General features: G+C 28.4%; 1 protein-coding gene across 4 annotated transcripts in view; it reads left to right on the plus strand.

Moving 5' to 3' along the window:
- Positions 1-1,178: 1,178 nt before the first annotated feature.
- The window catches only part of LOC105845287 (uncharacterized), a 129,047-nt gene continuing 113,932 nt past the window's right edge, over positions 1,179-16,293 (plus strand). For 3 of the 4 annotated variants that reach the window (XR_010641309.1, XM_065808186.1, XM_065808188.1), the window contains exon 1: positions 3,658-3,753. Coding sequence is in view for 2 of the 4 variants with exons in the window: in XM_065808186.1 (XP_065664258.1) it covers positions 3,674-3,753 (80 nt within the window). In the remaining 2 variants the exon portion in view is untranslated. Of the gene's footprint in view, positions 1,315-3,657; positions 3,754-16,293 lie in introns of those variants that run through there. The other variant, XM_065808187.1, reaches the window with a different exon arrangement.

A 16,293-nucleotide genomic window follows, 5' to 3' on the forward strand; every position in this document is an offset into this window, starting at 1 on the left:
CACTCGCGCCAGCCCTGCTTCGATGAGTGTATTATGTGAATGTGGCTATAGTTCATCTTTTTATACATCACCATTGTGAAATAAAATCTCAGATTGATACCAAATTTGTGGTATCAAGTGATGGATCATTTGATACCCCTATTTGAAAATGAAATTGGAGTATCAAATGGAAAAAATTTTTAATTCCGAAAAATGGAGATAATGAGTTTAAACCCTGGCAGTTTTTAAACATAGATGGTAGAATGACCAAATCTTCAGGGTATATTTCTTATGAATTTTACTCGAATCATTCCGTTTTTATGAATTTTACTTGCAACCTAAATTAAAAAAACTTGCAACTTAAGCTTAAAAACTTGCAACTTAAGCTAAAAAAATTCGAGTCTTGACTTTTTAAATCAAGAAATATTCTTGTTTGTATTCTACTTAGATTTTTGACCAAATATTTGGGGTAATCAAAGCAAAACTTATAATACTTTTATATCTTAAGTTGTAGGCCCTGCATTAAAGAGTCTTTTGTCAAAGGTTCATTTAAAAGTTTGTAAGAATTTTATATATTTCAAAATGAAACTTATATTTAGATATATATAAAAAATAAAACAGTTCTTAAATTATCATCTGCTAAAAAAATAAACTTTTTTCTCCATTACCGTTGTTTGCTATGAAATTTTTTTTTTTTTGGTAATTTGCACTTACTTTTTAAGAATTTCTAGAAAGTATATAGTTCTACAGCATGCAATACCGAGTTATCATTTTAGATTTACAAGGGAGCATACTTCTTAGGCAATGGTTTAACCACAAATTTCCAAGATTTTTTTTCTTTAAGAACATGTATAGTCAATACTTAATTTCCGTGCTAAATTAAAATGGTTTGTCTGAAGTAAATTAAAAATTAGTCCAACACATAATTATGCTTTAAATTTTTGCCGTTAATTTAGCATATGTGTGACCAATAAAAATACTAAACAACAAACCTGCAAAAGAAATATAAACAAAGAAATAAAAAATATATAAGTTATATATAGCAATTATGTCTTATAGTATCAAAACAAAAAACATTTAATAATGCCTGAAAATATTTCTACTAAAATGTATAAAACGTTTTGCGGCATTATTAAGTATTTTTGAAAAATTTGTTTGAAACCATTTATTGCATACAAATAAAATCAAATACATCTATTATAATAATCATCTGTCAACAATAGCATTTATTTGTTAATGCACTAAACTTAATTTACATTCAAATAATTTATGTATTAAAAAGAACATTGGTAATCGTCTTTAATTCAAGAAGTTATTTTGTTTTACTTTATTGTGGTAAGAATTTTTTAACATTATCATATCTTGTTTACATATATATATATATATATATATATATATATATATATATATATATATATATATATATATATATATATATATATATATATATTTATATATATACATACATATATATATATATATATATATATATATATATATATATATATATATATATATATATATATATATAACATATATATATATAACATATATATATATATAAATTTATAAAATATATATAATATATATATATATATATATATATATATATATATAAAATATGATATATATATATATAATATTTTCCCATATCCTCAAGCAACTTAATATCCATATCATGATATAATACACAACATTTATAAATATTATACAACAATTAATAAAGATAAATCATCTTTATAACATATATACCGGTTAAAAAAAAATGAAATAAATTGAAATAAATGACTTAATTTTAACACTTTGAGATATCAATCAAAAAAATTGGTGCTTTTTTTTTAATTAATTTATTTCGTCATTTTCATAATAAGTTATTTACAAAATATTTTGAGCTAAGATATGACCGGAGCAGGTAGAAGACAAAAGTCTTATCACCTTGCCCCGTTGTATCGTTTACACTATTATAAATCTATCATAAAATTTTACAATATCAGTAAAATAACATAAATACTTTTAAATAAACATTTTACATTTTTTTATACATAAAAACAAATATTTTTACACACATAAATATGTATATATATTTATATATATATATATATATATATATATATATATATATATATATATATATATATATATATATATATATATATATATATATATATATATATATATATATATACATATATATATATATATATATATATATATATATATATATATATATATATATATATATATATATATATATATATATATATATATATATATATATATATATATATATATATATATAAAGGAAATAAATACAAATTTAAATAAATAAATAAAAAAATATGTTTTGCTGTTAACAAACAAAAGAAAAGTTAACAATTAAAAAAAAAAGATATTAAAAATAAAATAGAATTTGAGATACGTCATAATCAAGTAACTGTTTTTTTAAAGAAATTTTGAAAGTTTGAAGTGAAATTATAGTTTTCCTTTTAATTGGAAGGAATGAGTCCCGCAAATGTGGCCCTCGGTATGTTATTGAGAAATGAGATTGTTTTAATAAGGTTTTTGGTACCTGATAGTTATGCAATGAATGCTTTGTTTGATATTTATGATTTATAATAACAAAAAGGTCGTCAAAAACATTTGGTAGCATACGATATTTCAATCTAAACATTTACACAAGATTACTGTAAATATTCAATTGATAAACATTAAGCACTCCAAGCTTTCTAAGCAGTGGGTTGGCACAGGTGTATTTATTACATTTAATATAAGGCGGCTTGCTGTTTTTGTTTATTTAAGATAGTTAATTTTGATGGATAAGTGCTGGCCCACGCATTATTACAGTAACTGATATAGCTATGAATAAATGCAAAGTAGATAAGTTTTAAGCAGTTTTATCCAACATATGTCTTGTCTTGTACATACTTTCAATATTTTTTGAAATTTTATTTTCTATTGAATTAATGTGGTTTTTCCAACTTAATTGTTCGTCAAGTAAAACGCCTAAGATTTTAATGCAGAATGTCCGTTGTAAGTTAGTTTTTCCTATTGAAATATTTGGTAGTTTTAGGGGCTAAGTTTCAGATTTGGAGGATTTAGAAAAAAAAAAAAATTGCTTTTAGTTTTGTTTAGAGATAGTTTGTTGACTTTCAAACATGCATTGAGGCTGTCAAGCTCACGATTCGTAGTGATAAAGATTGACTCTATGTTTAAGTGGGTATAAAAAACCTGAGCGTCGTCAGCAAAAAGATTGAAGTTTAATACACTAGAAGATAAGTAAATATCTTTTATATAGATAATGAATAATAAAGGCCCTCAAATAAATCCCTGTGGAACTCCGCAAGATATGTTTTCTAGTTTAGTACAGGTTTTGCCATAAGATATACATTGTTTGCGATTGATAAGATAGGAAAAAAGCCATTTAAATTATTATTTTTGCCTCCATAATTTCTAAGTTTGTAAAGAACGATATTATGGTCCACAGTATCGAAGGCATTTTAGAGGTCAATAAAAACTCCAAGAGTATATTGGTTGCTTTCAAATCCGTTTAAAACTTCTTTAACTAATTTAATTACTGCATGTTCTGTCGAGTGCCCTTTTCTAAATCCGCACTGATTATTATTAAGAAATTTATGTTTTATAAAATAATTGTGTAGCCTATTATGCATTATTCTCTCTAGAATTTTAGAAAAAGATGGAAGTATTGAGATCGGTCTATAATTGGATAATATCACCCTCTTTTAAAATTGGAACTACGCTTCCTAGTTTTAAAAGGTCAGGAAAAATTCCATTATTAAATGAAAGATTAAAAATAATTAGTAAGGGGTTTTCAATAACATCTTATGTTTTATATCTTAATATATATCTTATAATATATATCTTATATATCGTAGTATATATCTTAGGCTTGGTCTATACATCAATTATAGTCTCGTTTTTGCCCCGTCGTGAAAATTTTTGTTAATCTTTATTAATAATTTATTTTAATCTTTATTTCAACATAACGTGTTTCTGAATTTGGAATTAAAAATAAAAATTACGAGATTTAAATTTATAGTTAGACCTGTTTTAGTCTGAATGTTTTTGTCTGGACCTAGATTGACCCTAATTGGCCAATCTAGGTCCAGACTATTTTAGCTTGCATGCTTACCTGGAATGTGCATTTCTTGTTCGTATGATTAGCCATACTTAATAAAGATCTTAAACATTCCATATCAGTTAATAGGGTCTTTATAGGAAAAATAAGAAAACCTGTGCTACAATGCAAGAGAAATTTAAAAATTAACAACAGAAATCAAATAAATAAATATAAGAAATAGAGTTAAAAAGACAAATTAATGATAAAAATGATAAGTTTTTTTAACAAAAAAATTTAAAGTCTTGATAAAATAATCTTTTTTAGCTATTTTTAAAGTTTATTAATTTTTTTCTTTTTAATGAATATTTTTTTGCAACTCAATTGAAAAAAAATAATCTTATTATATTTAATTGTTATTATTTCATTATATATTCATTTGCCCAAAGAAAACAAAATGTAACAACTTATGTAAAAAAATATATAATATTTTATTAAAAAATTAACAACAACTAATTTGACTCATAAGTGCAGTTATTTATGCTTGGCATATATAAAAGCAACTTGTATTTTAATTTAAACATTTGAAATAAATACAGTTCTAAAAGGATCCGTAAACAGTTTCCATTGACTTTTTTATTGATTTTGAATTAGTTAAGAGTCACTGTGCGCATGTCCAGTTTCTTTTTACTTTTTATTTTTATTGATACATTTTTAAATTTGTTTCTTTTAAAAAAGAGTTAATATTTTTTCAAAAAAAAAGAAACAGCACAATTTTATAATAAATAATCCATTTATAAATATTTAAGTATATGCAACTTTTTAGCGTTTCATAACTAAAGTTTGCAATTTGAAAGATTTTGTATATTCCTATAGTATATTGCTCTATGACTATTTGAACATTTTTTTTGTTCATTTTTTTTTTCAAAGCCAGTGCTTTAACATATTTGTTTACGCTATTGCAAAAGTTTTTTTGACAACTAATTTTCCCATATATAATGCTTAATGCTTAATCCCATATATAATGCTTAATTATGGCTTCAATAAGTCATAGTTCTGAATACACCATAATGCTAATATGGTTTTCAATAAGTCATTAATCTAAATACATCATAGTTAGGAATTGGTGTAACAAGATTTGATAGCGTAAATTTATGGTGAAATTGTATACAAAAAGTTTGTTTAATTGATATTGCAGATACAAGTGGCTCTAAGTTTGCGTAGTTTGTTTTGAATAATACAGTTTTCATCTTGTAATTAAATGTTGAAATCAATTGCATAAAAATAAGTAAAAGTCCTCCATTTGTTAATAGTTTTTAAGATTTTTTTTTCATACCATACTGACATGACAACAAACGTCCGCGACTGTATAGTTTGAGAATTTATTATTATTAAACCATGTAATTATCAAATTTTCACAAGAATTTTCACAAGAGTTCAAGACATTGTCACTAAACCATCTAGGAAAAAGACTATGTAGTCATATTTATCACTAATATAAATACTTTAAATAGCCGTTTAACATGTGTAAAAATTAAGTATCATATTCAATATTACCTATAAGTAAACTATTCATTACATCGTATCAAATATTAGTTGTAAGGAAACTATCTGTTTTCTTCCATCAAGAAGTAGAATATGTAAATCATATGTACATGAGATCCAAGTTTAAAACAAATTAGATTGTATACAATAAATAGTGGTGAAAGAGCTTTATCACCGCTGCAGGGCGCTGCAACAATTGTTCAAAATATGGTCCATATTACTATTGATTATGTTTGATGCTTCATAAATGCCACAAAACAAAACCCTATTCGCCCTTTATAGAGAGATCATTTTTAATATTTTATACTTTTTGGAAATCAGAGAATTTGACACCCGTTGATCTTTGAGAAAAATATAGCGACAACTTTTTTTATTGTTTAGATGCATTTTTGATTTAAAAGCATTGTTTTAACTAATGTCAATGACATTGAGGGGCTAGACGGTACGTGCTCCCATTTACTTTTTTTCTTAAAAAAATATATAAAAATCAATTCATTTATTAAAACCTTTCAGATATAAGGTTTATAGTCTAAGAACCCGTGGCTGCCACACCTTCCTTTATTTTATATAAGCTAAAAATTTATCAGCGCACACATCCAGCACAAGTAGGAACAATGGTCAACAATGTACTTTAGATCATTGCGGCTTGGGCTGGTAATAGGTACCAAAAATGTTTAAAACACCGCCTACTGCTTATCAAACCATAAAGCATAATTTTCGTATATTTTTCTTCTGAGTAGTATTAGAAATCATAGCATCCATTGCCAGACACCTATCATTTTGGCAATCCCTTGTCAGGCGTTGCACCGGTACGTTTTTACTGTAACTTAAATCAACGGAAAGTTTTTATTGTAATATGAAGACTCTGGCCACCTTTAAAAAAACATTACATCTTACAAAACGAATGATTTATGACTTTTTTTCTCAAATATTAAAAGAAGTAGCAACTAACGACTTTAATAAAATTGTAACGCTGATTCAAAAATTGTGCTACAATTTGCTTTTTTTTTAGTTTTAGTTCTAAATAGTATGTTTTTTAAGTCTTATCTAATAATGGTCACTCTTATCATTTTTTTCTATATTGGTTCAAGCTAAAAACCGTATAAAACTTGCTAAACTTATTTTTCTTCCTTTGACAATAAACTTTCTCCATAAAACAAGGAAACTTACTCTTTTGAAATAAATATTTACCCAGCAAGATTGTCAGAGACCAAAAAGATAAACATTTTTGGCAATGGATTACGCTGATTCCACGAACAGTTTCGCCATTTTGTTTTTGGCTGGCTAAGTAATCAAAGGGTGACATTTTTTGTCTGTCTCTCGATAACAAAAACAGATTGTTTGTTTTCAGAATGACTGCGTTCCCTATGCAGCTTTTTTATTGGTTTCCTTAATAGATTTAAAGAAAAAAGGTTAAAGATTTGCAGATAGTCTATTTAGTTTTAAAGTTTTCGTTCTGTGCTATCTTTTTCTTAATTTTTTTTTTCCTATGGCTTTTATGTGCGTTTTTACACGAGAATTTTTGCGTGCGTATTCTCACGTGCCGAATAAGAGATGGTATTTATTTTGAGTTTTATTTCCAATCTCCTTCCTTCTGCAGCAAATTAAAATTTTCTTCCCCGTTTATTAATTTTGATGAAATGTAAAACTATATTGCTTTTAAATACTTTAAAAATAATTTTTTCCTCAAAATTCTTAAATTAAAACTTAATTCAAGAGGGAAAAACATAGGAACAGCTGTTTGTAGCCGCTGGCCGCGGCTATAAACAGCTTTATATACCGGCACTAGCATATTAATTAGTTTATGTTACTTCATAACTTTTAACAATACTTGTGTGTTTGCATATCTTTGTAAAGTTTAAATTTTTTTATTACAAATTTAACTGTTTATTTATTTTTATTTTTTCGCTAATTGTAATTTTTTGACTTTTTTTACAAGTTCTAATACAAAAAAAAAGTTAATTTAAAAAGATTAAAAACTATTTTAATTAAAACTTTTTGAAGTCGTAATTTAAGCTTTCTTAAAAAATATGGATCAAAACTTATTCATAAACATTTTTGTAAGGATGTACTTTTTTTATTTGGTCGCAACTTTTAAAAAGAAATTTATATACTTATTAACTGAATATATTATTAATATTTTTATTTTTAAAATATCATTTTAACAGTCAATGTTTAGGGAGCTGGTTAATATTTTTCTGACCTTGTCAAATTTTTTTTGTTTAAGCGTTTACTCTCAGGTGCATATTACGAAGGTGGGGTAATTTGCTAACTTTTGGAAAATATATCCACCCAGAGTGTATTAAAATTCATTGACCCTCCGTCGGGCGCAATGTTGAGACATGCGAAATCGGGGTCAATGTGCGTATTAGGCACAGAGTTAAAAGTTACTGTTTCTAACAACCCATATTAACATAAACTATACTAAAGTAATCACTGACCTTTATAAAGATGTATATAAAAATGATATTAAATTTTTTATGAAAAAAGTCAGTCTTATGATAAAATACTGAGTAATATTACAATTTATGTAATAAAACAAAAAAAATCTAGTTTCAAAATAACCATATACATAAATAATACTAAACACCAAGACTTTTCAAAGTATTCTGTTTTGTAAGTCACATTAATGTACTTAAATCATATTTATTCTGAATTGGATATTTCATGTTCACTTAAATTGATGCATTCGCATAGAGAAAAGCATTGTTGACATATTAAAACCTGATGACTCATGCAAAGTGATTGGTGGCATTTTCAACATTTGTATTGAGATAACCTTCTTACACCAATTCTTGAACGGAATCTTTGCATCCTGAAATGTAGGCGAAAAGGTATTCCAACGGTATTCATGCTTCTTCTCTGTAAGTGTTTCAATACCAATTCATGTGACAACTCTTTTAGAAAAATCTTCGTATTTTTTTTCAAGGTTATTCCCAATGTAAATTACTTGTGAATTGATGTCAGCAATATTTAGTATTGTATAGAAAATTACCATAGGCCACCGTCTGGAGTTTCGGCTCAAGTTATAAGAAGCGCACATTTGATCTGCTACATCAACCCCACACTTAATTTGATTGTAAAAAGTGATTATTTCCGGTTTCATTTGCTCTCCATATTGAGGATCAATGGAATCATCATCGTGCAAACTTGAAACTAGAATGACATTCTTTCTTTCGCGCGGGATGTTGGAGATCAAAACTTTATCATTATTAAAACCAAACATGCTTGTGTTTGCTTTTCTACCTTTGACATTTATAAATGCAATCGATAGCTGTTTAATTTTTTTTCTGACAGTGCCGACATATGAGAGCTTCTTAGTTTTAATTTATCTATGAGATTGAAGCTAGTAAACCAGTTTTCCGCTGTTATATTACGACCAGATCCAAATAGAGGTTCAGCCATACTCATCACCACATCGTTTAGTTTGTTGCTAAATCAAAAAGGGCCTTGTGGTTGTTGCCCACCATAAATTTTCAATTTGACAGTATAAAACATCCTAGCATGAACTAGACTGTAAAGCTTTATACCGTATTTGTTTGGTTTTGAGGGAATGTATTGACGAAACTGACATCTACCTCAAAATCCCAGAAGAATTTCATCAATAGTAAGTTTTTCCCCTAGACTAAAACTCTGTTTCGTTTTCAGATTTCTCAGTTTCTGAATTAAGAATGCATTGTTCAATTTTATCATCAGAGTCGGTATCACTTTCTTCTGCAAAATTGTCAATTTGTGCGGGTTCTTCTTCAACTTCTTCCTCAAGTAACTTCCTTAGTTCACCAAACTGAGACGCCATTAAATTTTTCTTTAACAAATAAATTATGACATAATTAGACGCAATGTACATGTTAGGCCATTTGAAGATTTTCTATAAAATACGCACAGTTAGTTTAATATTACTAGTTTAAAATATGCGAAATAAACAAATGAGAAAAAAATTAAAAAATACCTACACCATTAAAATGACTTAATCGGGCACAATGAGCTTATCAGAAAACACAGGTCAATTATTACTCTTTATGTTATCTGTAAAGTAACTAAGTGAGAGGGTTTTGTAAGTCTTACAAAGACAGGAAACTACTAGAAAGATCTAAATTTAAAAGCGCTCCGGTGTGGAGAAAATAACAAACGAATGAAGCTTGTGCCTGTTCGATCAGTTGCGCTCGACGGAGGGTTAAATTCATTCGTTTATTAAGTTTTACTTACTGCCAAAGAAAACTAATAAATCTACCCTGAAGATAAAAATAAAAATATGGAGTAATCAGGCTTCAAAATTTCAAATTTTAAACTAAATGATCAAAATGAAAACTTTCATTGTAATCAGCTCCTAAAAGTTCACAAGCACTCAAAAAAGTATTGAGATTTTGTATTGAAACCTGAATAACTTATATTGTTGGTGTTATACATTTTTAAGTAGTTTGTCCGCATTTCGATCCCATAATCCTTAGTTTTAATTTATTCAATATAAGCGTGACAAAACCTAAACGGTAACCTATTCTGGTTTTAGAACTGGAGGTTCGAAGTTCGATGCCGGCTCTAGCCATATATGCATTATTGGTAAGGCAGTAGGTGTGAACTTCCTGGTTATGTGCTACTCCACGGTGCTCTATGATAAGACCATGAAAGACTTGGAGCATCTATATAGTCAACTTAAAAAAAAAATCATGTGTCCCATTCATAAATTAAAATATATAAAATCTATAAGAAAATAAATTTGTTCTTTTAAGTTAAACTAATTAATGCCTAGCGTTTTCATGTTTTAAGAAATTCGAAGTTTTTTTTAAATTCCGATCCTCTTGTTTATTAGGAACCTCTCCTTCCTTTCCCGGTTCATTCTACAGATGAGAGTAAATTAAGTTCAAATTATTTGTGTACCGACCATTAAACATGTTTTGAAAAAATCATACTAAATGTTAAATTGTTTAAAAGTAATTACTTTAATTGTTTACAATTCGCATAGAGAATTAATTGTGCAACAATAATTACAATCGAGAGCTAGTAAAACGACGCATTAATCCTCCCATGTTAAAAACGGAATTCTATCCAGCAGATAGAGTTTCGTTTTCAATATGGATCACTTTCATAAAGTTTATATATTCAGAAAAACTTTTAATTTCAGAATTAAAATTTTATAGAAGAAAAACCTAGGGGCGAATTGAGACGATCTAGTTAGAAAAGAGAGCGGTTTTTAGGTTTTTTTTTTTTTTTTTTTTTGATTTGGTGGATCCAGACCACATATTAGGGCGGTAGGGTATGGGGGTAAAAGTAAAATTTTCAAACTATATGATTTTCAGGCCCATAAATTATAATACACTTTTGGTAAATTTCTTTTTGGATATTAGTCCTATGCTATGCAAACGTAATATATTGTTATTCTAATAGTATATTCGCATCTTACAAGTTTCACATAGTTTTTTAATAGCCTGCCTTATTTAATTCCCTCTGTTTCTAAAAACGCTCGGTTAAATATATAGAAATAGAAAAAATTCTTTTCAAAAAATCTAAGAAGGGATGGTATGGTGGCGATCGAAACCATTATGGCAACCTTTGATGCCAAATAAATTCATGAAAATGCATTCCATGCATGGTACACACAAAGATGTGTACCATGTTGTGCTACAGCATGATGCACATTTTTGTGTGTACCATGCTGTAGCACATCCTGTAAATTTTGGGTCATAATACCAAAAATACTTTCCATCAAAACCTTTTGAACCGTAGAAAGTAAATATTGAGCAAATCTCAAAATGCCTATCTTTAAAATCTAGAATTAAAATCTTGAAGAGAAATTCAGTTTTTAAAAACCACATTATAAGTTCTAGGCGAACATTTTTTTTAAGTAAGTATTTTAAAAAATGTTCTCATAGAAATTGTTAAAATCCCAGGGATATTAAAATTTTAATTTGTGTTTTTAAAAAAAAACATAAAATTAAACTTCATTATTCCAAAATTCATATAAGCCAATTAAAAATTTTTTAATATTTATATTGATTTACAAATATTCTGTGACAATAACTTTAAAATTCATTGCTGTTGTAATCCAAAATACGGTTCAAAAGTTGTTTGGAGTAATCTGGGTGAGAGCTATTACGCTTGTATCTCTCCCAATCAGTTTTAAAGCGAGAGTGCATTGTCTTAGTTGCCTGTTAACTGAAGAGCCCAAGTGCCATATGGATCTATTAGATGAACTGTGGCACATGGAAAAAGATTGCATGAGCTTTTGGTGTAACTGAAATTTGCAACTTTAGGTAACTAGTTATGAATTTTTCGATTTTTAACTCATATTCTAGATTCAAGACACAGCCAAAGCAAGCAGAAACAACATCCTCGAACAATGCTAAACAGTTCCAAAAATCCCATGCTTGTTTTGCATTCTCAGACTTAACTAAATTTTTCAATCTATCTACTTTCCTCAATAGCTTCATGCATTCATTGCCATTGTAGTGCCTCCCTTGGTAAGGCAAAAGAGGAAAATGAAGTGAAGCAAGCCAATCAACGGTCTTTTGCCACATCTGAGCAAGATCTTTTACAATGTGATTGTGATGTGATTGGCAATACCAATGAGCAAATGCAATTCCATCGGTGGAATCACTTCCGAAATTAGTCAAAGTTGGACTAGAGTTTTGTTGACTCAACATCACACAAACAACATGGGTGCTTGCTGACATGTGATTAAAAGCCACACATAATTTTTGCCAGTTTGAGATTACATGAGACAATAAATGGGCTTAGTGAGCAAGCTTTTTCTACTTTAATGAGATCAAAATTTTTTTTAACATTTTCATATGTTTCTGAAGTATTTTGTGCAACTGCCATAGCCAATTGCTTTTTAACACCAGTGCTTTTGAGGCCTTCTTGAGAACACAATTTAACAGACTTTTGAATAGGACTGTGAGGCTCAGATTCACCTAACTTTGTGTTAAGCTAGATCAAACTCACTTTTAAAAATGAGCCACCGCCATCTATTCCAAGCTTAAGGATATATCCCTGATTATAGCATCTTGAGATTCGAACGATTTCTTTTAGTTGATGTAAGTCATGGCAATGAACATCATGATACTGTCAGTTTCAAATAACTTGATAATGCTCACTGTAAAATATTCTTGTAATATTTCCCCAAAGTCTGCAAGCTTTTGTTGAAAATTTACTTCAACCAGTCGAGTCGGGCTAATTAGATTGAGAGCAGATTCAAGTTTCCTCATGCCTGTGTTTGAAAGTCCTGTATTTTATTAAATGGCAACCATTTTTTAAGTGCTTAAAGGTGTTTGAAAGAGTTGCTGAGATGCTGATGAGGAACCTAAAAATTGTTAATCATTAACTACTATGATTTTACAATTATTCAAAAAATTGTTTTTGTTTTTTTCCTTTTTCTTACAGCCAATCTTGAGCCATAGAGTTGACTAATTCGAATTGTTCCTCTTGGTGATGAATCTATAGAGGGAATCAATGATGACGCTATCTGCTCAGCTATATTAAGATCTGTCATTGCTAATGTTTTGACGTTTTGATGATGAGTTCCTTGTATACAATTATGAGGTAGACCGCGAGTAACCACTAAAAGGCAACTTGTGATAATTGCTTGCTTCTTCTTGTTTTTGTTTTTGCAATAGGTGCTTTTCTTTGCCTTTTATTTTTGAAATTTAGCAAATTAAGCAGTTACAAGTACATGTTTGTCGAGTCAAAGTTGTAACTTGAATGGATTCAAAATTGAAAAGTTTTGGCAGATTATGCACTGATTCCTTGTCACCTGATTGATATATCTTGAAACGACAAGACATGCAAATTTCTATTGAAACTCTGTCATCGTCAAAGTTGATATTTTTTAAAAAACTTCCAAAATCTTTTTCCTGTAGGACTCTGTTATTTTGCGGTCAGCTTTTTTCATACAAATAAAGCAGACAGATTTCCTGCACTCATTGTGATCTTTTCCAAACGTCGGCATTTTTGAAATTTTGTTTTTACCGCTTTACAGTTTCTCATTTTTGTTTATGGTGTATAGACGAGTAAGCGCTAGAGACGAGTTGAGCTAATAGATGAGCTCAATATATTAAGAGTGAATTTTAATCTTTAAAACATATTCTATATACTTAGCTTCCTTTTCAAAATCATTTAAAGGCAAAATATATATCATTTTTCAGAAAAATTAAAAAATGATGGTCCCCACGGGACCGCAAAATTAATTGTAGCCATTAAACTCTGATATCTTCTTTGGATTTTAATCAACAATTATAATTTTACTATATTTTTGCATCTAAGCATATCAAGAATTATCATTCCATCAAAAGGATTTTGATAGAATGTTTTGTTGGTATTATGACCCCAAATTTTCAGGGTGTGGTAGTTGATGTTTACGTTTAGTACACAATTTTATTTTAGTTTTAGGATATTCAACTTCAATATTTTTTATTATTTCAATTGACCTCCTCAAAGCCATTAAAGCCATCACAGTCGAGGAGGCTACTTTAGTTGTAGTTACAACCCTCTCTCAACTCTATAACTCCAAACCACGAACATAAACGAACAAGGCCGCTGCGCGGAGAAACAAGTTGAGCGCGGTACTTCCAGGGACGTGCTGGGGATCTAAAAATATCCAGCAGATTAATAAAATTGAGCTTATGTGCAACCACTCAATGAAAATAAATGCCACCTTTCAATTTTAAATTTAGTAAGCAAACCGTTAGCAAACCTGTTATTTAGATAGCAAATTTTTATTTAGTTCAACATAAGAAACCCAACTATCAAAAACAAAATGAATATCTGTCAAAATATGGTTTTTAAATGCAGTCCGATTTACAACTTTGTCAAGGAAACACTTTCATAACTATTTAAATTCCATCAAATGTCTAAAGACATGTGCACTACAAGCCTCAAAGGTATCTGCAATGAAAGAATTTACTTCGTCTAATTAGTTTGCCGTCAACGTTAACTTATGATTTGAATTCCGCAGACATCTGAGCAAGATCAAAAAAATAATATATGTCAATGAGTCAGACCCCTTAAACTACAGGCCTATTTCTGTCTTATCGTGTTTTTCTAAATTGCTTGAACGTATGATGTACAATAGACTGTATAACTATTTAATTGAAAATGATATGTAATACAGTAACCAATTTGGTTTCAAAAAAAAAACATTCAACTGATCACGCAATAGTACAGTTAGTTAACTATTTATTTAATGTTTTTAAAAAAGACTGTTTTACATTGAAGTTTTCATTGATCTGTTGAGATTAAGTGTTTGTTGATTAAAGACTCAAAAACCTTGCCTATGACAGGAAGAAGACTAATAGAAAGGTAGTTAGACGAGTCAGATCTCTCACCAGAATTTTTGAAAATAGGGATGATGCTGCTTTCCAGCAGGTTGGAAATCAGACTCTGATAAACACTAGTTAGTTTTGAAAGTATAGACAACATCTCTGGAGAACACTTCTGAAAGTCTATAACAGGTATGTTGTCTGGACCACAAGCTGTAGAAGAGTCTAAGCAGGAAATCACTTTAGATACAGAAGCAAAGCTGATACGAACATCAAGAAACTGATCAACCTGTTTGTTGGTGGTATTAGGTAAATTGCGACTAGAGGAACCAAGAGATGATATAGTGGGACCAAGAGATGAGAAGTTCCTAGCAAGCAATTCAGCTATGTCTTTAGGTGAGGTGACAAAATCTGAATCATTTAAGTGAGGTGGAATAACACATTTGCCCTTATTATTGATACTGTTAAAGATTCTCCGGAAGTCACGATAGCCTAACTTTTGAGTTTAATATTTGGTTTAAATGATTGCCACGTGTAGTTTATTTTAGATATTTAATAAAAGAATATGCCACAAAGTTGCATAATTATGTGAACCACATTTTGTGTTCCACATATGTGCCACACTGATCATAAATTTATATATTGATTATAAACTAATAAGAGTTTTTTGCATTTATTCTAAATGCAAATACTATGACCACATATGGAACGCATATATCTTTATTATCGGAAACATATTGTGTGTATAGTATATGCAGAAATTTTTACTAATATTTAGATTTAAATGTTGTGAGTGTTACTTCATTTTTTTAACTCCTCAATTACTTCTTGTTAATATAAAAATATTTTTAACCTAGGTAAAGTAGATTTTCGCCTAAGATTGAAACAAAACTATTTTTTTATGAACAAAAAATTCTTTAAAAACTACAAACATGTATAATGCATTTTATTAAAAAGTATTTTAAAAACTTGCAATTTAAACAAAAAAATGTGCATATTTACAGATAACAAATTTCAAAAATTTATACAACACTTTATACAATTTTTAACATCATGCCTTGAGTAAATATGTTAAATGAATTGATAATATTTTAGATTATTTAGATGACAACATGGTGGAACTAGTTAATAAGATTACTTTTATTAACATAATTCTACTATTTAATGAAATTACTATTATTAACATAATCCTACCATTTGATGAAATTACTACTATTAATATGGTTCTGAGGAATGGTAACGAGGAAATTTTATTTGCTTTTATTACTTTATAAGATTATTTTTAACAAGGATTTTTCAAGGTGTAAACGCCACTGTTTAGTATTGTAAACACCACTGATTAGTATTGTAAACACCACTGATTAGTATTGTAAACACCACTGTTTAGTATTGTAAACACCACTGATTATTATTGTAAACGCCACTGTTTAGTATTGTAAACAC

The sequence above is a fragment of the Hydra vulgaris genome, chromosome 10 (genome assembly GCF_038396675.1).
Source record: "Hydra vulgaris chromosome 10, alternate assembly HydraT2T_AEP".
NCBI classification, from domain to species: Eukaryota; Metazoa; Cnidaria; class Hydrozoa; order Anthoathecata; family Hydridae; genus Hydra; species Hydra vulgaris.